This window comes from Camelus ferus, chromosome 6, assembly GCF_009834535.1.
Source record: "Camelus ferus isolate YT-003-E chromosome 6, BCGSAC_Cfer_1.0, whole genome shotgun sequence".
Classification (NCBI taxonomy): domain Eukaryota; kingdom Metazoa; phylum Chordata; class Mammalia; order Artiodactyla; family Camelidae; genus Camelus; species Camelus ferus.
Genome location: NC_045701.1, coordinates 15361283 through 15388601, shown reverse-complemented (window position 1 = coordinate 15388601; position 27319 = coordinate 15361283). Strand labels below are relative to the sequence as shown.

Below are 27319 nucleotides of genomic sequence, written 5' to 3'. Positions count from 1 at the left end.
CATACCCAAACAGTTTAATACTAAATTCACTTTTATAGATGCTATATTATACTTAAAATTCTTTTCTGTTTCAGCAAATTCAACAAAAGACTTCACAATAACATTAACAAATTAACAAACAATAACAAATCTGAATAAAGCTAATACTTAGCCTTCAGTATAATACCAGTAAGTGATAAAAACACTGGCCTTCATCTGTTTTACTTACTTGGTCCATCTGAAGTCTTATCTTTTTTTCTTCTTTTACATATGCAGCAAAACAGAGAAACTATATGGCTGAAAACGATAAGTGGTGGAGGCAGAACTGGTTTCTCATGATAAGCCATGATAAAATGATAACGTTGGTACTTCCATACAATATTGGAAATTGCCTTCACTTGTAAATACACATTGCTTGAATAACAATAAAAATAAAACAAACTTAGCTAATCACATCTTAAAGTTTTAAATACTAAAGATTTTACTGTAATTCTGTTCTGAACAAGGATTCAAAGGAGTACCCCACCATAAACAAGACAAAAACAAAACAAAACAAAACATGCAACAAGTGTAAGGCAAAGTTTGACATTATTGAGGGTCTTAATTACAAACTCCCAGAAAAATAAGCAGAAAATTTTAAGATTTTAAAATTATATATAAATGACAAAAACATAAGAAAATATTCAATCTAAGTAACAAAATAAGTACAAATAAAAACAAGATCCTTTTACATACTATCAAATTAGCAACCATTAAAAGATAATATCTACTGTTAGCAGAGATTTGGGGACATGGGCTTATTTTGACTTAAATGCAAAAAATCCTGAAAATACATATATTGAATAGGTCTACTTTTAGGAAAACACACTAAGGAAATGTGTAAGGATTGATTAAAAAAATTTAACCACAATGTGGTTTTTGGGAACAAAAAATCATAAGCAATCTAACTGAGCAATATGAAATACTGACTTACGAATACTACTCAGTCATAAAAAAGAATGAAATAACGTCATCTGCAGCAATATAGATGGTCCTAGAGATTATTATACTAAGTGAAGTAAGTCAGACAGAGAAAGACAAATAAATAATATCATTTATACATAGAATCTAAAAAAAAGATACACATGAACTTATCTACAAAAGAGAAAGAGACTCACAGTCATAGAAAACAAACTTACGGTTACCAAATGGGAGAGGTGGTGGGGGGTAGGGATAATTTGGGAGTTTGGGATGAGCAGATACAACTACTATGTACAGAATAGATAAAACAACAAGATCCTACTGTACAGCACAGGGAACTATATTCAATAACTTGTAATAACCTATAATAAAAAAGAATATATATGTAAAACTGAATCACTGTGCTATACACCAGAAACTAAAATAACATTGTAAATCAACTATACCTCAATAATAGTAAATACATAAATAAATAAGTAAGTAAGTAAATAAATTAAAAAAATACTGGCTTAAAAACTATGGTCTGTATCATGGAATATCAGGCAGCTATTAAAAATTAACTAGAGAGGGACATTTATTAATGTGGGATAATATTCATGTTTTGCTTAGTTAAAAACAGTATACAAAATATAAAAAATTATTTTTAAAAGAAAAAATAGTTAATATATATTCATAAAAAAGAAAAGATGTACACCAAAATATTAAGAATGGGATTATTGAAGAATTTTCTATTTGCCTTTCTGTTTTGTATACTGAGTATGTATTCCCTGACCACCTATTAGGAAATCCCAAATAAAGATTAAATTTATAAAAGAACTGCATGTCGAAAGATAAAGCCTCAAATTGAGAACTAATGTGATTTTGAAAAAGCATGCCTTATTTGTAATTTTCAAAAAAAATTTTTAGTAGTTTGAGCCTCAATAAATTCTTTATATTTTTAACTTTGTGTAGTTCCTTCAAAATGAGAACCATACAGTAAATGATCTCATTACAATAAGCAACTGAATAAAATTCTTACTTGAAAAATGCGATAAGAAGATTGACCATAATGATATACTGTACAAAGAGGTAGACTGCTTGAAGAAATGGCGTCAACCATGTCCCAGGACCACAGATACCATGAATAGCTGAATCATTTGCACAAACTTTAGGAAGAAAAAAAAAAATTAAAATACAGTCATTTACCAGTCACTACTTCTAGTCAATATTTATGTAAGTTTGCTTACATAATGAAGTTCTGATTATGCACAAATCTGTTTCACAGATACTAGCAAAAGTTTCTGGGCACGCAGCCATACAAACACCAACTTAAAAGTATTCCAACCCAGAAGAATTTTGTGAGGGCCGTGGGTACTATTCTACCATTCTATTCCAGATAAGAAAGTATACTTCTGTATTATGTCCACCCTTCAAGGTAGGGTTTAGCCAGAAGAACATTAAGGAGAATAAAATTCCCAGATTCAGTCACATATTGTTGTTAAGAAAAATAACTGAACCATAAGAGACTATGGTAAATTCATAGTCAATTCACAAACATAAAGATTACTGAGTTGAGATTATGCCACAAAAGTGTTGAAGGAATAGCTAAAATGCCTCTCAAATGAATTCCTTGCTTTTCATTACCCTCAACTGGAATGTTGCCGAAGACAGAACATAGCTGAATCAAGAAAGGGAAGAGCTTTAATACCTACCACAGAGTTATTAGGAATAAAGTAAAATCAATTCAAGTAGGACAAGGATTAGAATTAAATAATCATGAATTAGTGATAGGTTTTATACAGATATTTATAATACACTTATTAGCACCTGGTGTTTTGTAAGTATATATACATATATACACACATATGTATATATACACACACCATTGAAAGTATCATGGCTGTATCATTCCTTTCAAAAAAGTGGTTTTCTGGGCAAAATGATACATAAGGTTCTTTCACTCTTAAAAATTTTTATGAATATTTCCATTCTATTCAGATTAATCTGATGAAGCAAATACCTGAGAAACTGATTGCAGAAGACTACAAAACTATATCCAATGCTTTATAACTAGCGCCACATCAGAAAAAGAGCAGACAATAAAAACTTGGAAATGATAACCAAACAGGAAGCTATTAAACACAAAATTTTACCAGGCTGGTAAAACCTCACTGTTTTAACCAACATCTGATAACAACTGATAACCACTATTTAACCATCCCCTGACCTAATCACCTATAAACAGGTGGGTAAGGAGTAACACAGGAACGGGGTAAAGAATGATGAGAGAGAAAAAGCAGGAGAGAACATGAGTGAACTAACAAAATAAAGATTCTGTAACTCAGATGTGGAGGTCAGCAGAAGAACATCCCTGAAAGCTGGCAGCATCACCTATGTCAAGTTATCTAGCCTCTTTAAAACCATAGAGAAACATTTATTACTTCATGCAGAGAATGTATTCACAGTTGAATTTTACAATTCAAGAGTTTATACAATCCAACGTGACTGGCCCAAACTAATCAGTGTAATTCCATTACCCTTGCCCTGTTTCAGAAATGGGGAGGGTCAAGCTAATGTGAGCTAACAAGATGAAAAAATAGGTCAATACAGCATGTCTGGAAAGGGGGCTTTTCTCTCTGAAGAGAACCACGGAAAACAGTTCTCTTTCCTCCAGTTGCTAGTGGCAGAGTCTGATAACTGTTAAGGGAAAACCAGAAAGCATGTATGAATCAGACACTGTGATTACAGAGCAGTTTAAAAAAAACAGGTGTCCTTAGCGATGAATTAACCAATCCTAAAGACCACTCTATCTCTGTCCTTTCTGTTATGTGAGCTAATATATGCCCTTATCGTGTAAGCCAGTTTAAGCCAGATTCCATTATTTAGAGCTAAAAATATTCTAAAATACTTTTTTTTCAATTAATTTTTATGTTTCTTCTGGGATCAACTAAAGCATTGCTGGAGGGCTTAGGTCAGTAACAGTTTGACTTGTGAAAATATGTGATATTACTATAAAGTAATTCTGATTTTAAAACAAAATAGTTAAAAGATAAATCTGTACACTTAAATCCTTACCATCAATTTCATATGCGTAAACTTCACCAAAAATCATCCAGTATGGATGAAAAACTATATCTTTAGCAAGAGTCCACGATGGGGCTTCGTGAGGATAAAGTATTGCCTTTCTGGGAACACCAAAACTAAGTAATACAAGAGCCATAATCACTACAATGTAGAACATATTGGCCACCTGTTAAAAAATGAACACTGTTAAAATACATGGGAATTTAAACACAAAAACAAGTTTTCATCTTAAAAAACAGTTTCTAATGTTCTAATAGATAATTTGAAATCTTTAAGTTTCTTTTTACTCCTAGTATTAGCATTCAGGGAATCTCATCACTATGTAAACCTTAACATCAAGGAGGCTATGTAAAAACTGATCTGTGCCATCAGGCAAGTCATAGGCATCTTCTATATAATTAACCATATCACAGGTTCAAACTAGAGTCTGCCTATCCATGAAGATTTTAAAGAGGTATAGACATAATGGAGAAATTCAAGGAATCAATTTCCATCAGTGTTCTTTCCTAAAACTTCTCTGTTCTTATACTGGAGGTGCAGACTATCTTTTCTACCTCTCTTTGATATCGTCCTTTGCCCACCTCACATAAGACATTCTTCTCACTCATCCTTAACCCTACCACAGTGCCTCGTCTCCTGAGCTGTGAAAACCTCCCAGGATGTAAATAAAACAACAAACTGAATTTCTCAATATGGCCGTTGAGAAAATAAGTGATACCCATATCTCGTTAACAAATACTTTTTCAAGTCAGGTAGTTTGCAATTCTTTAATTTCAACAAAATTGAAAAACAGCCTGAGCTCTCACTTAATAAATCAGTTAAAAAACCAATTTTTATTGCTAAATCAGATGTGAATTTTGACACCACTAAAAAGGAATTCAGAGAATTAAGTGAAATGCTATAATAAAACTTTAATTTCTATCCACTTATTTATGTGTACAAGTATTCAGCATTTTCATCTAAAAAAGTAAATGCAGTCTTACTCTAGTAACATATAATAATATTCATCCACAAATAATAATCTTTAGGGGAAATCCCATGCAGATCAAGAGACTACATTTAATCTACAGTGAACCAACAATAATTGCAATAATAAATCACCCTAAAAGAAATTACTATGACATTTTCATATACATTTTGAACAAATATACAGTGAGAGTAGAAATGGAAGGTAGGAATGTGAAAAGTAAGAACAGTAAGTCTAGACTGGATGGAGAAATTATAAAATACATATTTATATATAATCATTTAGTCTTGATCCTTTATCTTTAAAATTGTTAAATCTGCCAATAAGTTTCCATTTTAAATTAAGTAGGAGTTGAGTCCCTGTGACTTGCAATCAAAGAATCCTAATACCTCCCGCCAAGATTCATTTTTTTTGTAAAATAGTCAAGTAATGCCTTATTTGACCACTTAAGAGAATTACTACTAAGAGAATGCATGTTCTTCAATAAACAAAATTTGGGGATTAAAAGATTTTAAAAGGCAAATAATTATCAAAACATTATTCATACCATTTGCTATAATTTGAAATCCAAATATTTATTTGTAATTAAAGAAAAAGCCCAAGTCAAAAATTCAAATCCAAACCCATAACAAAAGTACCCTAAAATTATACAAGGTCTATGGCTAACGATTCATAGAGATCTTTGGATTTCATACCTTTTCATATAAAGTTTATTTGACAACCTTCCTTATATATGATCTAAACCTAATTAATTAAAATACATGAATATTCTATTTCCTTATAGCTAAAATGAGGGTTCCTTGCTTGAATGTATTCATATACGGAGTGAGTGACAGAAGTTCAGCATTTACCATGTAATTTTCATTAGTCTCTATTAAAGATGTCAAATGTGAAGATTTCTTCTATTTTAATCTTTTATATCTTCAGGCTTTTCAAAGCTGTTTTCTCTAATTAGCAATTCCCTGATCAGAAGAAATTCCTACTGTCTAAACTCTTTTCAAATACCATATTCTTTGTATTTAAGAATTTAATACAATTAAGTTCCCTATAACCAGGATGGGAGAATTGGCAGGAGTGTTGGGAGTAAATTAGAGATTCAGATGGAAATTCAGACAGCTCCACTTTCTCTTGGCTTCCTTACTTTTTCTATCTCCATCTTTTATTACAGCTGTTCACTTCTGTACCTCCTGCACCTTCCATTTACATCACCATTAAATTAGCCCAATAACACTAAGTCATTAAATAATATGGTAGGCAATGAGAGATGGAGCGGTTTTTTTGCACACTTAAAAGTTAGGCTAAAACCTGTTCTTCCCCCAAAGGCTTAAGTCCCCTGCTTTTCCCGGAAATACCACTACTTCATGAAAGAATGCAAAATGGATGAATAATGAGTACTTCTTTGATGTGACAAATAATAAACCAGTAATTCTTAACTGGTGGTGGGCGGAGTAGGATACACATTCCTAGAAGGGAAATGTGTAGTGTGAAAAAGAAATATAACGATAAAACTATATTTTAAAAACGTAAAAATTTTGTTTTCATAAGGCAAAGCAATGCTGATAATCTTGTGAGCTCATGGGGTTAGCCATAAGATAAATTTAATCTAGAAGACCAATTTTCCAAGCTCAAGAAAAAGGGTTTCAGAAACTCAAGGAATGAATTTTTGTATTTTTTAAAAAGGGGTAGGTATTTTAAAAGAATTGAGAAATAGCACATTAGAATAAGCTCATGTTAATAAAACTATTACATACATTTATTTGTGTAAAGTTTGACATAAATAAACACTTGTATTCATATATGTCTTGAAGGATGGAAAGGTATACATCAAACTATTAACACTGGATGTCTCTGGAGGGTTGTTTGTATGTATTTGCTAAAATTTTCTACAATGAATAATTTTAGAAAAAAAAGTTACTTTCACAAAAGCAATACAAGCATATTAGTTTGCCGTTTACATTAATGAAAACTGAAAGCAATTTATGGCAGCAGTAGGTCCAATACATTTTAGATTTTTCAGGTCAATGCACATTAAACCTGATATCTATATTTAAAAAAAAACCTGCCAGTTGATTAAGCTTATGGGAAAGAGCAAAATATTGGGCATTATATGTGGAAAAGATTAGATGTTCTGAATATAACTTTTAAAAATAGCCTGGATCAGTAAAGATAAGAGGAAAGAGGTACCCAAACACATAAGCCATTGACACTATTTGTTTTGTTAGCATTATCTTGCAAATAACATTAAAAAGGGGCAATATTAGTGTGGTAGGTTGGATGTGAGCATTAGAAACCCTTGTGAGACTTTTTCAGACTGCCCCACTGGTCAAAAATCATCATAACGAATAATCTGACTAGCTGCTTTCAAAATCTATACACTGAAAAGTCACATCAAAATAAGGAAAGACTGAGAAATGTCAACTTACTCCTTTCATGGTAATGAAAAATTAAAATACGGGGGGCAAACTCTTCAATGGTTTCCCCTATATTTTTCTTCTCTCAAGTCCCAGTTTTCAATGTTCCATATACTCCAAGCTACACCCTGCCTATCCAATTTGCTAACCAACTATACCTTATCACAAAAGAAGCTCCAGTCAGGCTGTGCCTTTGTACGCCTATCCATCTCAAGTTTTCAAAGAACAGCTCACATCCTATAGCTTTGAAAAAAAAACCCTCCAGACTTCTGTCTTTCCATGAATCCCTATATCCCATAGTCATTAATTTAATCAACTAACCACACTGACAGTTTACTAATACCTCATATAATTTCCTAAAATAATTTATGTAGGATAGGCTCCTCAAGCTAGATTATGCAACTATTAAAAATAACTACAGGACTGATAAAGTCAAAAAAAGAAATGCAGTTTCACAAAGTTCAGGGGCAATATCCTAACACCTGTTGCACTGTCTTGCACAGTAGTGAGACTACAATAAACATTAAAAACTACTTGGTAAATGATCACAGTTTTTTAAATTTATAATCTGCTGCTAAGGATATAAAAAGAAGAGGAAAAAATCTTAAGAACCAACCTATTAAAATACAATTAATGTTCAGTATGTTTATGCTGTCTTCTTCCTGCTTGAAATGGCTTTATCCATCCAACAAATATTTACTAAGGAGAATCTACTATACAACAGGCACTGTGGTTAACTACTGGAGATACAAAGGTGACCAAAACCAGAAAAGCTTCCTACTCCAAGGAGTGTAGTCTAGAGGAGAGTATAAATAATTCAGTAAGAATGTAGTTTAAAATACAGCTAGACACAGAGATAAACATTCTGAAGGGAAGAACATGGGCCTCACTAAATTACATAGCAAATAACTTGATCTAGTTGGAAAAGATCAAAAAAGCTTCCCTGAAAAAAAAAATCCTGCTGAAGGCAAGATCTGAAACATAAAACTAAGTTAATTATTCTAGAAAGCTAAGGATATGAGTGTAGATGAAGGTGACCCTTTTAAGGCAGAAAGAAGAACATGAACTATGGGTCTCTGTTAGGGGCTGTGTTAAAAACAAAGGCCTGTGTGACTAGCATACAGATAAGAGATCAAAAATGTTAAGAGATGAGACTTAAAAGAAAGCAAGGAAGATGTTACTACTGGTAAAGAGTACACAGGATCTCTCTGTATTCTTATAACTGCACATGAATCTGTAATTATCTCAAAATCTAAAGGTGGAAGGAAGGCAGGCAGAGAGAGGGAGGAAGAAAGGAAAACAACAGCCAAAGTGAGCAGGGCTTGTGGGTTATTAGGACACTGATCTCTGGGAGTAGTGCAAAACCACTGAAAGATTTTTTTGGAAAGAGAAGTAACATATTCAAATTTGCATTTTGAAATATTACTCTAACTACAGTAAAGACTGAAGATAGGCCAGAGTGGCTGAGTAAACAGTTTACTAGACTACTGCAGGTGACAGATGATGATAGATTGTTTTTGGGTAGCAGCAGTAAAGATGAAAAGAAATTCAGACTGGAGTTGACAAGTTCATATTTTTCTCTCTGATCTCAAATAGTCCTGGCAAGTAGCATTTAAAAATTAAAGTATTTCAAGATAAAACAAAGTATGGTTTCCTAACCTTATCCCATCAAATATTTTCTTCAAAAGTTAATATCCTTAGGAATAGTCTATTTGGAGTATGAGGCAAATAAACAAGAAATATCATCTCTGGTTCAAGTAAAACTATATTAACATATTTTTATGGTTGTAAGAAAAAATATCAGTAAACCCGAAAGTATTATCAGAAGCCTCTCAACTTACCATTTTTCCAATCATCATTACATAAGGTCCTGCCTGTTGATTTACAGCTAGAAAATCTAGCAAACGAACATACCAAAATATTATGTTAAGACAGTAAATTAATCTTCCAGCCACAAAAACATGATTATCGTATGCATTCTCAAAGTTCCATTTTGCTCCAAATCTTAGTCCAAATCCAATGAAGAAAGAAATTATGGCAATTGTATCACTGATATTGAAATAATCACTAAACCACACTTTAATCTTCTGGCTTATTTTTCCAGCTTCAGACATAAAGATCTAAAGGTTAAAAGAAGAAAAGGTTTAATCAATTTCTTCCTATTAAAACACAGACAAGAATTCAACTGTAATATCACAGTAGTTTTATATATCTTTTAATATTTCAAAGTATTTTTGATTATCTTGGCAATTAATCACCAAAACAATTCAATACGATACCAGACAAATACTTCTTATCCTCATTCCCTGTATATATACGGAAAAAAATCCACAAGTAAATGACATGCTTAACCAAGGTCATCCAACTAAGAAGATGAAAATCTTAGATTATAATAAAGTTCTCTAGACTTGGAACTTGAGATACTTTGGAAAAGTTGCTTTATTTTTCATTGAAACATTAGGATATCCAGTTAGGATCTTCTAAAGATGCCTTATTTGCAGAAAGTAAACAACTCAATGGTTTAAGTAGCTACACTTTAGCTCTTCTGCTTAATATAAAAATTTTAAAGAATTTTTTTTTCAGGAATGGTAATACATTCCCATTAAAGTAAATATTGAAAAGTCTCCCTTCCACTCTTCTTCCCTACCCAATTAATTCCCCTTCCCACTAGAGGCAACCACTTTCATTACTATCTAAAGAATCCTTGCAGAACTGTTTTATCAATATATATTTTACAAAATTCTTTACAACTTGCTTTTATCATTTAACAACTTAATTTCTTCAAACATGTTAGTAAAACAACAGATTTAACAGGCCATGGCACTCAATGGAATTTAAAATGCATAATAAACTGTTTAGTAAGATAAATTCCTATATCTAAGTGGGAAGGGAATTCAATGCCTTCTATCTATTTTTGCGATTTCATGTATTCTCTAAATGTAAAGCAGAGGTATGGAATAATTCAGACATATTTACATAAGTGTGTAATAAAACAACATTTATGTAACTTTTAGTTTAAACAGAAAGTATAAAAATTAAAGAAAAAAAGTTTTTTTCCACAAAATCAGGGTATCAGAAAATTTACAATCTAAGTTGAAAACTCTTGATAGACACAGGCATCTAAATCTAAATGACAATTCAGTGGACAATACAGTACACTTCAGAGGAAGTACAATACAAGAGCAAAATAAGAACCTACTTATAATTTACCTACCCAATTGGCTATATGTATATTTAATACTTTTTAAGAGTGGCAAAGAACATAAATATGAATGTTGAGGAACTAAAACAAAAACAGATCTAGTTTTTGAGACAAATCATTATCTCTGTAATTGTGACAAAGTTAACCCACTAAACTCTGTTCTTTGATTATCATTTTTGGACAGCAAAAACAAACATGTTCTACACTTCAATAGTATCACCTATCATACACATACCCACACACATAACCAAAACAACACAAAACACCCTCCATATATACACAAAGTTACTAGTAGGAAAAACTAAAGACTTACCTCACGGACTTTCTCAATAGCATACGTAAAAATATAAGCGATAACAATCCATTCTTGAACTGAAGGCAATCGTTCCATTTGTACAAGAACCACAAATGTATAAAGCATCAGAAATCCTAAGTATGCCAACTAATAAAGAAAGAAAATATAAGATAAGAATAAAATTGATTATAAAATACAATTTTCTCCTATGAAAATTTCCAAGCACACACACACACATGAGACTAAATGAGCCCCTGTGAAGTGTCTCCCAGCTTCAATCATTAGAACCAGTTTGAGAAATAACTCTTCTTCCATGCAGGCACTGCATTTATCAATTAAAATATAAATGGTTCCCAAGGTATAAATGTGTTGTTCTAAACTTCTGTTGATTTTTTAGTACTTTCCACGGGAAGAATTTAATAATACCAGATTTATGTACTTAGTATAGTCCACATAATTCTACTTAACTTATATGATACCTAAAATACCATAATATTTTAAGTTTACTAGAGATCTTCACCACCATCATCAAGAAACACATACTACCTGGCTCTTTCTTCCCCCAACCAAGTAGTATTCCTAAGTAGCACTTCCTAAGAAAGACAACAGGTATTTTCCCAGCTCCTAGTCACTGAGGTTGGATCCCAAGAAATGGAAACAAATATGAAAGCATTCTCCCTAGGTAAGAGAACATCCCACCCTTGAGACTCTTAACAAGAAAGATTATAAGGAGATGATAAGATACTATGTACAAGAACATCCTGAAGAGTCATTTCATTTCAGAGGAAAACCAAGGCTCCTTGACCCTTGAACAATTGTGGCTAACAGTTCTCTCATTGTTTCCTTGCCTCTACCAGTCTTAAAATAAGCCACATCCTTGATTTAAGCTATCATAGGGTAGGGAAGTAAACTGCTATAAGTAAATAAAGAGAAAAAGAAATTTGTATAGCCACCTCAATTGTCCTTTTTATTTTTATTTTTGATGGAGGTACTGGGATTGAAAGCATGCACTCTACTAATAAGCTATACACCCACCCCACCAATCATCCATTTTTAAATAGTCATTCACATGAAGGCAAACATATGAAGCCAAGTTATTCCTATTAGCGAAGACAGAATTTGGGGATTATATTAGGTATTCAAATTTGCAATTTCAACATTTGAACAAGAAGGAACAAGTAAATTTTCATATTGAGAAGGAAGCATAATGAATTAGCCTCAGGTTAAGGGGCATGTGTGTGGGTGAGAAAGCAACAGTTGAAGGAACAAATTCTAAAATGTTCATCTTAGCACAAAGCCATTTGTATATTTTAGCAATTTAAAAAAAACTTGATAATGATGAAAATGGAAAATGACAAACATGACAACAAAGTCAAAAACAACTTAAAAGTTTTCCCGGGAAGAGGAGTAAAACTCATTCATTCAGTCCCTGGTTAACAGTAGGCACTAATCTCATGTGTTTCTTAGATGAGTCCATACATGGACATGTATGCTCTTTAATCTGATACTAACATCTGTTCTTCCATAAAGCAAGGGAACCACCAATTATGTGACAGATAACCAAACATGTACTATGGTTAAAGAAATAAACTATTATACCACTGAAAAATAGAACTATATAAATGATCTAGATTACTTTTCAACATCAATTAACACTGTAAAATGGTTTATTTCCAAAACTTTAAATATTGTCTGCAAAATCCAAAAGCATGAAGAAATTATACTTGGGTATCAGAGTTTCTTTTGGTTAATCTTTACCAATATTTTTAGTAGATGACTAGAATTTGTTACTCACTTACAAAAGGCATATGAATACCATGTATTTGTTTAGTAAATTTCTAGTTCCAATTAGAACTAAGATTTTTTAGTATTTATTACTGTCTATGATGACAATCTTAATGAAACTAAGCCAAGTGTATTACTCTTTTAAACAACAACAAAAAAAAAAGGCTTTTCAGCGATCTAAGTTATATCAAGATTAGTATGGACTCTAGGCCAAAGGCATCCTAAAGCCTATCTTTTAAAAACATTGTGCTCATACAATTTTAAAACATACTGTGTTACTAACTTGAAAAGACACATGCACCCCAATGTTCACAGCAGGATTATTTACAATTGCCAAGATATGGAAGCACCCTAAGTGTCCATCAACAGATGAATGGATAAAGAAGACGTGGGATTATACATATACAATGGGATACTACTCAGCATAAAAGAACAAAATTTTGCCATCTGCAGCAACATGGATGGACTTGGAGGCATTATACTTAGTGAAACAGTCATACAGAGAAAGATAAATACTGTTACCACCTATCTGCAGAATCTAAAAAATACAACAAACTAGTAAATATAGCAAGAAAGAAGCAGATTCACAGAGAGAACAAACTAGGGGTTACCAGTGGGGAGAAGAACGGGGGGAGGGGCAATATAAAGGTAGGAGGTTAAGAGGTACAAATCAGAGGCATAAAATAAGCTATAAGGATTTATTTTATTGTACAACAGGGGAATATAGACAATATTGTATAATAACTATAAATAGAGTGTAACCTTTAAAAATTGTGAATCACTATATTGTATATCTGTAACTCATACAATATTACTGTACATCAACTATACTTCAATTAAAAAAACATACCGTGTTAAACCAGAATTTTACAATTGGTGCATGATAAAAGGCATAAAACTTTCGTGTGATTGGAAGCTTTTTTGATTTTATTTGTATATCCATTTCATTTTTTCCTTCATTACTGTCCAATATTCTTACTTCTTTAAATACTTCCTAAAATAAAAACAACACTTATTGTACATTTATTCCCCCAAAAAATTATATTTACTTTAAATTCTTTTTCCTCCTTACCATGGGAATCTCTTCTGTTATGTTTTGGAAGTTGTTTTCACTATCTTCCATTGTCATTTGATGGGCATCTTGAGATTGTGGAATATGAGACATTTCAGCCTTAGTTTTATACTCTAACATTAATATAGCAGGTGGAACTAAAATGCTTAGTATGACCTAAAAATTTAGAAACATGTAAGTTTACATTTTAAAATTAATGACCTTCAAAAGACTATAATAAAAGCAATAAAAAGGCATAAAATATGATTGTTAGCCATTTCACTCCTGGTAGTATAGGGAAAAAATAAAAACTTAACTTTTTACTTGCATATTACATATAAAGAGGCCCAGGTTGAATTGTTTTAAGGAATAACAAAACATTTGAGTATTATGATATGAGGGTATAGAAAAGAGTTAATTATTATAGACTTAACCTTTTAAAAAATCAGATTACAATTTATTTAGAAAATACAATTTTGTTTAAACAAAATTCAAGCCTTAATGAAGCTATGTACTTAATTTTATCCTAAATCTCTTTGCAAGTGTTCCGTGTCATAACATGATTACTCAGCTTGTGCCTCTATAAACAAAAAGGTTTATTTCTAAAGTAGCACGTATTACCTGAAAAATCCTACAGCACAAAAATTGTAATTCTGAATCAGGGTTTCTATTGGTTAATCTTTCACCATTATTTTTAGTAGATGATTAGTATCTGTTATCCACTTAACAATGGTCAATGGTTAAACTACTTGCCTGATTTTTGCCTTCTATATTTCTGTACCTTATTTAAGACATAAGATAACAAAAAGGAAAGTTTAAAGTAAAATGTCTCACTACAATGAAACCAAAGTACCAGCCAACATTTTACCCAAATTCTGAACCATAAAAACTGAGCAGACCCAATACATTTCAAATAAATTAAAAGTAACAGATTATTAAGTTAGTAGATAGGTCCGGAATTTCAGAATTTGGGAATCATCTTTTCATAAAGCGGCAACTTTTTTCATGGTCACTAGGGGCTATAAATGCCAGTCTCCCATTTGTTACTGTCATGCTCCTGGCTCAGACTGGGGCAACAGTCATTATACAACACACCTGAAGAGGATTCAGAGCGAAGAATAAGAGGGAAAAAGAGGCCTTCGCAGGCCATTTGGGATAAAATGTCAACACCAACACCCGTACCACCCTCATAAATCAAGGCATTTTGCTATACAGCTGGGCTAATTGTGCTGTTCTTTTTATCTAATCACACACTTAAAATTATTTCCAAGGTATACCTTGTACCAGGAATTTTTCCTCATATTCAGCCTTCCCATCCACATATCAGATAACAACATCTGTGTACAGGTGTGGGCTACAAAAGGTCTAAGTCTTGAAGAAACTGCTAACTTAAGGCAGGTGGAATTACTCCAGTTTTTCAGTTCATAGGTGAGCAATTTCATAGCCATGGTTTCATCCTGTCTGAAGGATTGTTCTAATAATTCAACCGCCAGTTGACCAAAATCACTATCAAAAAATAAAAGGCAAAACATATTCAGATTACCAAATTACAGTTTTAAATCATTATTCTTAGAGTTTTCCTAACATGTTCCAGGTTTTATTATTTTCACACACACACTTAGGAAATAGTGAGGCAGTAGAATCATAGTAGCACTATGCTTTCAGATATTTACTACTATGTGGAAATTATGAAATATTAAAACATGCCACATCAGAAACAAGACTGTAAATGTGACTTCAGGGTACTTTCCCCTGTTCCTGGAAATAAATCTACAAACCCACAGGAAGCCAAAACCGACCATGTTCAGATGCTCTGTTCAAAAAGTCTCTATACAATATTTCAAACATAGAAATGGTATCCAGTAGAGAGGAAGAATAATGTGAATAGGGACTAACTTAACATGAAGAACATCTTAATCTTAAAGTCCTGGTAAGCTATTTGAGGATCTCAGTAACAACTCTTACATTCTTTCAAAGACAGCCCACTTTGGGGGAGGGAGGTCCTATTCTCTATTATAAAGCTTCCTATAAATGACCTTTCTAGCTTAATATTCCATTACTCCCCTAAGTAAACCGTAAAACTTTTGTAAGCTGTTTTATGCTTCTATATATGTAATTTCACCATCTGACATACCCTTCCAGTTGAACTAAATTTATTTCTTTAGAACACTGCTCAAACCTCTTTCTTCCCTTCCCTACCACTTCAAATGGAATTTTTCATAGTCTAACTGCTATTATGTGCAGTTAATTATTAAACTGACTTATGGCATTTCTTCTTTCCTCTGAAATACTTAACTCCTTAATTGCAAACAATAATAATAAACTTTCTACATGCAGAGGCAGTAGTTTCTGAATAAAAAAAAAAAAAACCTTAACATCTGGAAAATGGATTTTTCTTAATTTTACCAATACACACACACACACATCCATCCCCAATTAGTCACGGCACTATAACCTCCACTTAAATCCCATCTACTCTGTATTTTTTAAATGTTTCAAGTGATAAAATATAACTTACTTGGAATACTGTTTCAATTCTTCTGAAGTATCATCTACGAGGTCACTCTGCTTTGCTTCATATGCCATTGAACGATAGATCTTACAGGCAACTAATGCTTTAGCCATTGATTCTTCACCATGCTGCCATAAAAAACGGGCCATGACCTGCCTCTTCATAAGGCAAGCCCAAATTAACAGTTCATTAAGTGGATAAGGAAAGCGCTTGGTTTCTGGATCATCAATATCTACAATTTCATCTTTGGTTCTTTTTTTCTTTCCTTCTTCCACAGCTGTATCAATCTTCAAGAGAAAATAAATGTTATAAGGCTTATTATAATAAGGTTATATGACATTCATGTGAGAATTTTAATAAAATATTCTTTATTCTTTAACTTCATATAGCTACACAAATCAAAATAGTATTAATTTTACACATTTGATTTTTACTATACTTCAAAATTCATTTTATAGAAATGGTATTTCAAAAAGTCTTTGTAACAAAGTTTTCCAAGATTAAAGAAAGGACCTAAATATTTTAACTAATATCTGATAAAACCACAATTTTAATGAAAGCAAAGTCTGTGTAACACTTTTGTTTTGCATGTTGTTTATCAAGTAAATGTGGAATAAAAGGAGGCAGTTATGCATTTATGAAAACATTTAAAAAATTTGATTATCATAGCTAAATACTAAAAACTTAATAGAATCATTAATTCACACTGAATATCTTTTGGTACAAAAGAAGAAGAAGAATCAATGATATAATACTACATCTAAAAAAAAAGATAATTCTTACTAAAACAAGTAATTTTTTGTTTCATAATACTAAGTAATTTAGATGGAACAAAATCCAGAAAGCAAAATATTTAAACAAATATACCTTTGGTCGGTAGGGCTGTGCTGTTTTAATGAAATGATTATGTCTCATTTTTTCCTTTTTATCTGCTCTATTGCCAAAAGATTCCTGACTCTTTCGCAACTGAGGAGTGCTGCTGGAGGTATTTCGGCCAGACCTCTGAAAATGAAACCTTATTAGTTTTTACAGATATAAATATTCTGATATGCTATAAAAATTAAAAATCAATTTACATATGTATAAATGTGTGTATGACACACACCATCCCCCGCAAAAAATCCTGATTTAAGATTTCAATTACAAAACATTTCTAAGTACTCTGAGTTGAAAATCTCATGTTTTCACTTTCATGTTGCTACTTTCACTATTCTAATACAAGCAATTTTTAACATTTACAGTGTATAAGCTCATTTTAAAGTACATCTGTAGCCTTCCCCCCGAATATTACATACCCGATTATTTCCACCAAGACTATTATATATTAATCGAAAACGTTTCCGAGTGTAGGTGCATCTATAGGTTCCTCCCATAAGATATTCAATGACAAGTCCTATATCAATTAGAGTGATCTTGTATCCTGGAGGAAGATTTCCCTGGAAATAAAATATTAATTTAAAAAAGGCAAAAATAGTATTTCTCAATATTTCTATACCTTGCATATAAATGCACCTATTCTCCAAAATAACAAATGTCTCCTTGTTACAGGAAACTAGAGTTGCCAGCAGCCATCTTACAAAAGAAAGGAGTGACTTGTTTATTTACTTTTGTAAGAAGAGAGATTCTGAAGTTTTGAAGTCCCAATGGTGTGGCTCAGGAAAGGAGTACGGCTTACAGTAGGAAGATAATTTGATCTCTCCACTGCACACAGTCAAAGGAACCTCCAAGTGCCAAATATTCCATTTCACTGTGGCACATAGTTGTTTCATTTTCCCACAAAAATAAAGCTATAAATGTTAATTATGTTTCCAGATGGGCCCATCAATACTTATACTGGCTATATTATAGGTTACACAAGTTCTTACAGCCTTGGCTAGAATTCAACTACCACTTAAAACACTGTTCAGAGCCAAGACTTCATTTTGCCAGGGCATCAATTTACAAATGAATCTTTGGAACGGAAACCATTTGTCAGTTTGGAATGACTGCCTGCTTCAGGATGAAATATTTGGTTAATTTCAGTGAATAATCTTAAAAGGGTTTAATCATCAGATGATTTATATATATTAACCAATCTGCCCTCCTACCATCACCATTCTCTTCATTTCCTTAATTATAATTTCATGAACTTAGTATTTTTTGAGATGCTTTTACCTTTTATATTTTGGTTTCATCTGTGAAGTTTCTAACTTCTAAATATCTATATTCTTCAGATCTCCAATTTTAAAATTAATCAAAAACCATTTTCATCTCTTAAATGCAAGTTTTGTGTTTTTATCTTAAACAACTTTAAAATATGTTTTATGATTGAGGATGCCATATATTATATTTTTAGTCTTTTTTTAATCTGACAAATATCATTATGTTTTGAATCCACTTGAATGGGAAATATTTTAATTAAGGAAAATAATGTGAATTATCTTAAAAAATCATGGTAAGCAATTTCTCAAACTAACTCTTACAAAACTTTACTTACTAATTTGAATCAGAAAATATTCAATTTCTGCCCTTACTTTAGGATTTACTTATAGAAATAGAAAAAGTGGACTTATTATTATAGCCACCAACATAAAAATAGCCAATGTACAACAAATCTCCTATGTGTTTCCAGAATTAACTACTATAGTTCTTTCTGATAAGCCATATAAGTAAATCAGAACTCAAATGTGTTTAAGAAATCCCTGGACTGAAGGTCTTTCCCATTACTCTAGCTTTCTGAAAAGAAAAAAAAAGTTTTAATTATTTAAACAAAATAAACAAAAATTCGAAATGCCCAGAATAAGCAAATCTACAGAGATAGAAAGCAGATTAACAGTTGCCTAGAGCGGGGCCAGAAAAAGGAGTAGAGAAGGAGCAGGAATGGGGAAGAGAATGCTAATGGGTATGAAGTCACTTCTGGGGGTATCGTAAATACTGTAAAATTAAATTGTGGTGACGGATGCACTACTCTGAATATAGGAAAGCCACTAAACTATACACTTTAAATGGGTGAACGTCAGGGTATGTGAAACACATTTGCAATAAAGCTAAAAAGAAAAGCACATGGAAAATACAGAATTAAAGAAAAAATTTTAAGTATAATAAAGTCTCAGTTCTTTCTATAAAATGCTAGTTTGGTATGAAATAAGTTACAAAACATAAAAAATGACATGTTAATCTAATTTTTAAATTTTTTAATAGAACACTCACATTTAACAGCAAGCAATAATTTTGAATGAAAAATTCCAGAAAGCATTTTAGTTCAGAAACTTTAAAAATAATTCAATTAACTAAATATGAGTATCTTTTCACTAAGGAAAATAAAATTATTGAACACCAATAGTTCAGACTGTTATAAAGTTTTTAATATAAACGTTTAAAATATTAATTCAGAAAGAATCACAATAGAAAAGAAGAGAAATATCAGTGCATCAAATTTAGTCACCACAGAACGGCTTCAGACTACATGACAGTGTTAAATATTAAATCACGCCCATAGTGGATATTAAAGAAGGTGTGGGAGAAACATACACACACAGAGAGACAGAAACAGAGCATTTCAGTATTTTTATTAGCAAAATCTGCCACGAAGATCACCATTCTGCGTTTCTCTCAATGGCCTTATTCACTGTCCTTTACAGTGAATTGTCCAGGGAACAAATTTCTTCTGAACACAGAGAAAGATGATACATTCTATTTATTATTCTTTATAGACCAATGAACATTATGAAATTCACCACACTCTTACCTTAGATAACCAGAAGCTCAAGAAGCTTAGTCTCAATTTCATAAACTTTCCTTTCCCTTGATTTCTCATATACCTGATATCTTTACTCCTATATTGCCACAAGTTTATCCCTTATTTTATTTTGATTAAAAAGTCATTCTATGTTATTTTTAAGATGTACCGAAGTGTTTTTTTAGAAACAGATGAAGTATAAACAAATTTTTTAAAAAAATGTTTTGAAAACAAAAAAAACTCTTACCTGTTTGACATCTCGAACAAGATGAAATAGCATTGGATTAGTTGGACCTTGTTTCTTTAAGGAGAAAAAAATTGGAGCAAACTTATTTTTCTTCTAAAATAACTGAAGCAACTTCACTTTGTTGCTTATAGGACTTTTGTTCTTGCATAAATTACATTGTTTTTGAGTTAAATAAGTTGTTCGTCAAATGGAACAAAAAAAAATAACCATTTCATATTGTCGTATTTACCTTTAACAAGACATATCATTTCCTATGTTCTTATGTTTTTACTGTAAAAACATAAAAGCTTTTTTCTAAAAATCATGCAAACACTGCACGATTCACAATTATATGTTAAGTTTATGTTTCTTTCATTGATAATGGAGGTAATACATTCTCTTTCCTTTTGTTAAAATCTCTGTACCTCTGTTTCTGCCACTAATCAAGTTGTAGCAATAGTTTTAAATATTTTGGATAACAAACAAACATTTGTATATGCCATCTTTCCCTTATTACCTTAATTTCATTTAAGTATAATATCAGAGTAGACTAAATACAAGTCTCATTTTTATAGTAATCTTATTTTGATGGTATCCTGTATTTTGAAAAAATACCCAGGAGTATATCTCCCCAATCAAGACTGAGTCCAATGGGCCAAAAATATATTCTCCTGAACTTTCCTATATTGAATTTACTGCAATTAATTCTATACAGCACAAATCAAGAGAATTACTGGCAATACTTTAACTTTGATAGCCATGTCACCCAAATCTGGATGACAGTTGTGTTTCCTCAAGGGCATCCAATCCACAGTGGGCTTTCAAATCTATTGTTTAAAAGAAATATCAAATGAGATTTTCCTCTCACCATTGTGTTATTGAGAATTTTTTATGAGAGGTTATTGTAGTAATCAATTCACTTTTCCATTTTGATCACATACATTTCATAATACATTTTCAAATCTAAGTAGGGAAGCTTATTATTTCTTTGAAAGCAGTATTTTCTTTCTTACTGGCTTTCAAATTCTATAGAATATCAAAAGATGGCTATAACTGATATTACATATAAACTACATTTTACCTTACTTTGCTCTTTTTTTAAAAATAATATTTAGTCTATAGATTTAAGAGCAGAGTTCTTTCAGCCCAATCATCTCCATATGTTAGTATTTTAAAAATAAATCTCTTACAAGTTAATATGAAGTATTTCGTATGTTTTAGATATTAGGAAGTTTCAATGTATTTTCTCTAATGGTATGCAATCACATAGAAATGCAATTTTTGGAATTCTATTTTATCTTAATCCATTAATGTTTATTCATTAACTATAACTTCTTACTAAAAAAAAGAAGTGTAATTTAACCTAGCAGTTCTCAATGTGTGATCTGAAGACCCCTGATGACCCCCAAGATCTTCTCAGGAGGCCTATGAGATCAAAAATATTTCCCAAATCATGTTAAAATGTTATCTGCATTTTTTTCATTCTCATTCTCTCAGTGTTCAGTAGAGTTCTCCAGAGGTTTCTTGATGTGTGATATCATGATATTAAATCCAAAAGCAAACATAAGACTCCAACTGCCTTCTATGAAGCCAGACATTAAAGAGATTTATAAAATCATAAAATTATTCTACTTTCCTCATTGATTTTTTTTGCTCTCTTAAAAGATATGTTATTTATGTTAATATGAAATGAATATATTATTGTTCCTTAAGTACGAATTAATAAGCATTTTTAAAATTTCTTGGTTTTACATTCCAATATGTACATGTGAACACACATAAACAAAACCTCTTTAGAACAGCTCTTTGATGTCCTCAATAACTGTTATGTAATTGGACCCAGATACCAAAAAGTTTGAGAACCACTGCTTTATCATATCATACATAATCCATTAAACTTTAAAAATATTTATCAATAATTGATGCTGAGAGTAACTATTATCTTAATACCTTTGAGTTACACAATTAAAATTACTTGCCTTGCTAATGGGATTAATTTTTACTTTTACTGTTTTACATTTGCTTTACATTTCAGGGATAAACCTCACTTCAGCACGAAGAATAATTCCTTTAATTTTCACATCTGTTCATTAGAGACAGTAGAACACCAAGAAAGTTCAATGTAACTGTGCTAGATACTACTAAAGGGAAATAATGGGGGAAAATAAAGACAATCGCTATTCAAAAGAAATTTACAAGCCACAGTGGAAGATATAATTGTACTTACCCAACATGCTATTGGGCTTCACTGTAGCAGTGTCATGGCATTTTTTTTTAATATTTTATTTTTAAAAATTTTTCGGAGATGAGGTAATTAGGTACGTATGTATGTATGTATCTATTTATTTATTTATAATAAAGGTACTGGGGACTGAACCCAGGAGCTTATAAGTGCTAGGCACATACTATACCCTCCCCACTGGCACTGAACTAAGTTCTAAACAACAAATAAAATCCAGTAAGTGGGGAACAGCTGGAAAAAAAAAACCCACAGACCAGCACTGAGTAAACAGCAAACACTTATTTTAAAAAAGGTTTATGTTTTGGGGAAATAGTAGGTAGGCTATATAGTTGAAACACCCAGGACGGGGAGGTGGGGAGTAGGAATAAAAAGGCCAAGTAAGATAAATAGCTGGGGCAAAATTTCAGATTTTCAGAAGTTGGAGAGCTTTGAAAATTAAGCTAAGAGTTTGAGCATTTCTGTACACTTGGAGAGCCATGAAATGTTTTTAAACTTGGGGAAGATATGATAAAATATGTGATTGTAAGAATAATTAGGTTAAAGATTTGAAGAAAAACTAGATTAAGAACACTAGATTACTGAAATAGTATAGGCTGGAAATGATTGAATAGTATGAATATATTAAAAATTAAAAAGAGGAGACAAATAGGAAGAAACTGATGAATGAACAGACACAACTCTGCAGAGAAGTCAAGATTAGAAAGCTAGGATTCAGTCATAGTACTCCTCAAAGTATAGTTCTATTAAATCCATATTGGTAATATGGGAAACCAGTAAGAAGGGCAGTATTTATCCTCTCCAATGTTAGTGACATGAAATTTGAAACGAACTGAAAGAGGCTTTTTTAAGGACTTTTAAATAATTAGTTTTTAAGAGCTCTTTAAATGAAAAACAGTATGTAAGCTAAAGTGGGACACCACAAGGTCAAAATCATAAATGTAAAAAACAAAAAGAGAAAAGAAAAAAACAATGTATAATTTCTTCAGTGGGCAAAGGAATCAAAAGAAATTTGGTATAACAAATGACCACCAAGTGAAAGAAGAAATATCATGATTCTGTAAGTAAGAAGTTGATCCTACAGTTTTAAAAAGAGGTGAGGGGAAGGACAGCGTTGTTAACACTGCATCTCCTTCCTAAGTGGCTATGGTAACAGAGGTCTCCAGAAACAGGGACAGGGTTTCAGTCACATAAACAATCTATACTAAGACTGGCTGTGATTTTTCCATGTAATCTAGCAAAACATTGAAAGTTTTACCAACAGGATTGTGTATGTTCAGGTAAAATGACATTTCTCAAAGATGATAAAACTTAGTCAACAAATAATTTTAACATATACTTACAGTGTTGTAAAGTTCTTCAAGTCTAGGAATGGTAAGGAATTTATGCATGCTTACTCCATTTTCAATAAGAAGTTTTACAAATGCAACTCTATCCATTACGAGAGCATCAAGCATAGCTTGTTCCAAGGATCCAACCTAAAAAAGTAACAAAATTCATAAATGTTTCACACATTCTAATTATACAAACAATTCCAAATGCAAGTCCTTAGGATTTATACATATTTGTTCCTGAACAATTTTAGAACAAAATTAAAAAGATGCAAAGCATTAAGAGGCTAGGACTTAAGGTATATAGGGAATAGGTGAGAAGACCTCTCTAGAGTTAACATTCCCTTAAGAACGTTCCATAAACACTATTTCTGAAGAAGAGGAAGTGCTACAAGGTGGGGGAAAAAACAAGAAAGAATCCATCAGAGAAGTAAATTTTGGGGAAAAAAAATACCTTAGAGCAATGATTCTCAATGTTTAGGAAAGGTTTATTATAGGGATCATTTCAATAATTGGGTGCCATTACTAACATACAATGCGCAGAGTCAAAGGGTATCAGAAATCATGCAATATGCCAGACAGTCTCACTCAAAAAGGAAATGCCTTAACTCTCACACAACTTTCTGTTATCCTGATAGACTCTCATGAATGAAAATCCAGTAATTCCACTTTACAGATAAACACAAAGTTTTTCTGCCATGAACTTTCCAAAAATACAACTACTATATCAGTCAGACAAGCCTGTACTTAGTTGTCTTTAGAACTTTTAACAGAACCATTCACTATTAGAGAAAAATCACATCTCTTAATAGCAATACAGTATGCGCCATTTGAGTTTAATATATAACCTAAGTATCAGTCAGCATTTGTAGTGGTCCCTTGTAAGTTTTTAGAGACTCTTTTATAGACTTCACCAGACTCTGTATTAAATTTAGTTGAGACACAAATACAGGAATTTCACTATCATTATAAAAGTCATCTTATTAATATAATAGTAATATTAATTATATAATATTATTAAATACAGTAATATATCAATAAATCATTATTGCTTCTGTATATTTTTTAATATTAAGTAGCAGATGATAAAAAAAAACTTTTCGGTGAAAATCAGTACCAAAATCATTGGGTTTTTTCACATGTTTTTAAATCTTATTCTGAGTCTTTCTTGGGAAATTTACCATACAACTATACAACTTCTCTACAACAGCTTCTATTACCATTTCTTTATCCAATCTATCCTCTATTTCCAACACTTAGCAAAAGATATGATCTCCAAGATCGTTTTAAGTATACAGACTAAATGTAGTGCCTAATACATGATGCAATGACCAGATGGAGGATTGCTTTCTGTGGTATTTTTCACCACTTGATTCTTTTTCATAACAAGGAAATTATTTTGCTATTGCACTTAAAAATAAGGCACAACTGATTATTAAGAATGTAGTAATTACTCATTTTCTCATATATTAACAACATGTAGTTTATCACGGCATGTTATTCCTATTTTAGGTAAGATTATTTCCTACTTCTTATCACTTACAAATCTGGTTTGTTTTTAACTTATCCTAACAACTTTTACTCTACTGCTCACTTGCTTCTCTCTACTCTTTCTTATCCTGTACTTGTAAGGGGTGTTTTTCTGCTCCCCATGGATTTTGAGTTACCAACAACAACATTCCTGTATTAGTCTGGTTACAACTGCAGCATTTACATTAATTCTATGTATAAATGCAAGCATCTGATTACTTACTATGTTTTTTATATATTGCCATTCTTGAGCACCTCCATATTGAAATACCTATTTTTATTAAAAATCACTTTCATTCTGTCTTCAATATAATAAAGGCACTATATATTTTTTTAATTTGTGTAGTATATATTTATGGAATTTCATATTCATATAATTAAAAAGAGTGTAATAAAATTTTTGTTTTAAAAAAGAAGTGTTCTATCCAACTGAGTTTATAATCACTGCCCCTGAACAACAAAGCCTGACAAAATTTCCATACTTGACAAAAAAAATTCAGTTAAAAAAAAAAACCTGCTTTATAAGCAGTACTTCTTTGTACACTCAGTGCAACCTGAAATCCTAACAATCAAAAGGAAAAAAAGTAAAACAATTGTCCTACAAATTCTACATTTAGGGTGAAGGAAGCACAAAATCAAACAGATAATACTATACGGAACAAATCCATGAGATAAAACTAATTCAAAAAGAAGATAAAGGCTTTGTTTAAGCCTTTATTATTTGAGGAGATCAAAAATCCAGTGAAATTATTCAAGAAAATAAAAGGCTGGTTTACTGCTGGAGTTTTATCACTGCTGGAGTTTTACCACTGCTGATTAATACCAGTTTCTTCCTCTACTATTCTGTAAGATGGGAAGCAACTAATTAATTGTTTATTATTATTATTATATAGAAAATACATTTCCATAGTTAAAAAAAAATCAAACACCACAAAATGGTAAAAAATAAAACTTTCTCTCCTCTGCCCCTCATCTCTGCAGACATATCCCATATTAACAGTTTTCACAAAGATTCTATGACCACAGACATGTAAGATAGAAAGGATCTAGTTCATCCTTTGTGAAAGCCAGATAATACTCCAAGGTATGGATGAACATTTAATCTACCCAGCCTCCTATTAATTCAGACATTTAACAAAAATTTGTCAAGCACTTTCTATATGCTAGGCTATGAATACAGCAGTGACGAAAACTGAAAAATATTCTTGCTTTCACAATTTACTTTCTAGGAGTACAGAGGTAAACAAATAAATAGCTAAAATCTATTCTGTATCAGAAAGTGATAAACGCTCTTAGAAAAAAATAGCAGCGAAGAATGTAGAAAATGCTGTCATAGGGGATGCTTTTAAAACAGGGTGAATATGAAAAGCTTAAATGAGAAAGAGACATCTGGTTTGAAGCCAGAAAAAAAAGGAAGCAAGCCCAGGTAGGCATCTAGGGGAACTGTGTTCCAGACAGAGAAAACAGCAAGTACAAAGCCTAAAGGCAGAAGCATTCTTGATACGGTCTAAGAACAACAAGGCCAACATGGCTACATAACAGGAAAGGGAATAGTGGTAACACGTAAGGTAAGAGAGCAGATGATGTAAGGTAACGGTGTGGGTGACATTAAGCTTTGTAGGGCATCATAAGGACTCTGGATTGTGCTTTGGGTAAATACAATATGATACACCATCCACCTGTAAAAGTAGATGGAGAATAAGAGTAAGGACACTAAACAGGATGCTATTAAAACGACAGAGAAGGGTGACAGTAGATTGGACAGGATGATAAAACTGGATTATTTTGAAAGTAGATATGAAAGATTTAGAAAAGAAGACTGAAACACAAGAAACAGAAAGGTTCAAAATGGCACTTCCTTGTCTCAGAAAATGGGAAGCAGTTGTTGCCACTTACTAAAATGGCAAGATTACAGAAGAAACTGGTCTAAACGATTGAGAGAACACTATAATGAGTTCTCCTGTACACAGAGCACTATTTCTTCTTTTGTCTCTCAATTTTTTTAACCTTTTAAGCTATCTCACCCATCTCCAACCTCTGGCAATCACCA

At 31.8% G+C, this 27319-nt stretch overlaps 1 protein-coding gene across 1 annotated transcript in view; it reads right to left on the bottom strand.

The window, feature by feature from the left end:
- Positions 1-27319, bottom strand: part of TRPM7 (transient receptor potential cation channel subfamily M member 7) — a 99377-nt gene that overhangs the window by 30952 nt on the left and 41106 nt on the right. The window contains exons 12-24 of the mRNA XM_032481212.1: positions 23752-23886; positions 20191-20244; positions 17521-17661; positions 17093-17227; positions 16232-16512; positions 14991-15219; positions 13735-13890; positions 13513-13656; positions 10896-11024; positions 9222-9500; positions 3994-4168; positions 1958-2084; positions 209-393 (exon numbers count right to left, since the gene is read on the bottom strand). Of these exons, the coding sequence (XP_032337103.1) occupies positions 209-393; positions 1958-2084; positions 3994-4168; positions 9222-9500; positions 10896-11024; positions 13513-13656; positions 13735-13890; positions 14991-15219; positions 16232-16512; positions 17093-17227; positions 17521-17661; positions 20191-20244; positions 23752-23886 (2170 nt within the window). The remainder of the gene's footprint in view (positions 1-208; positions 394-1957; positions 2085-3993; positions 4169-9221; positions 9501-10895; positions 11025-13512; positions 13657-13734; positions 13891-14990; positions 15220-16231; positions 16513-17092; positions 17228-17520; positions 17662-20190; positions 20245-23751; positions 23887-27319) is intronic.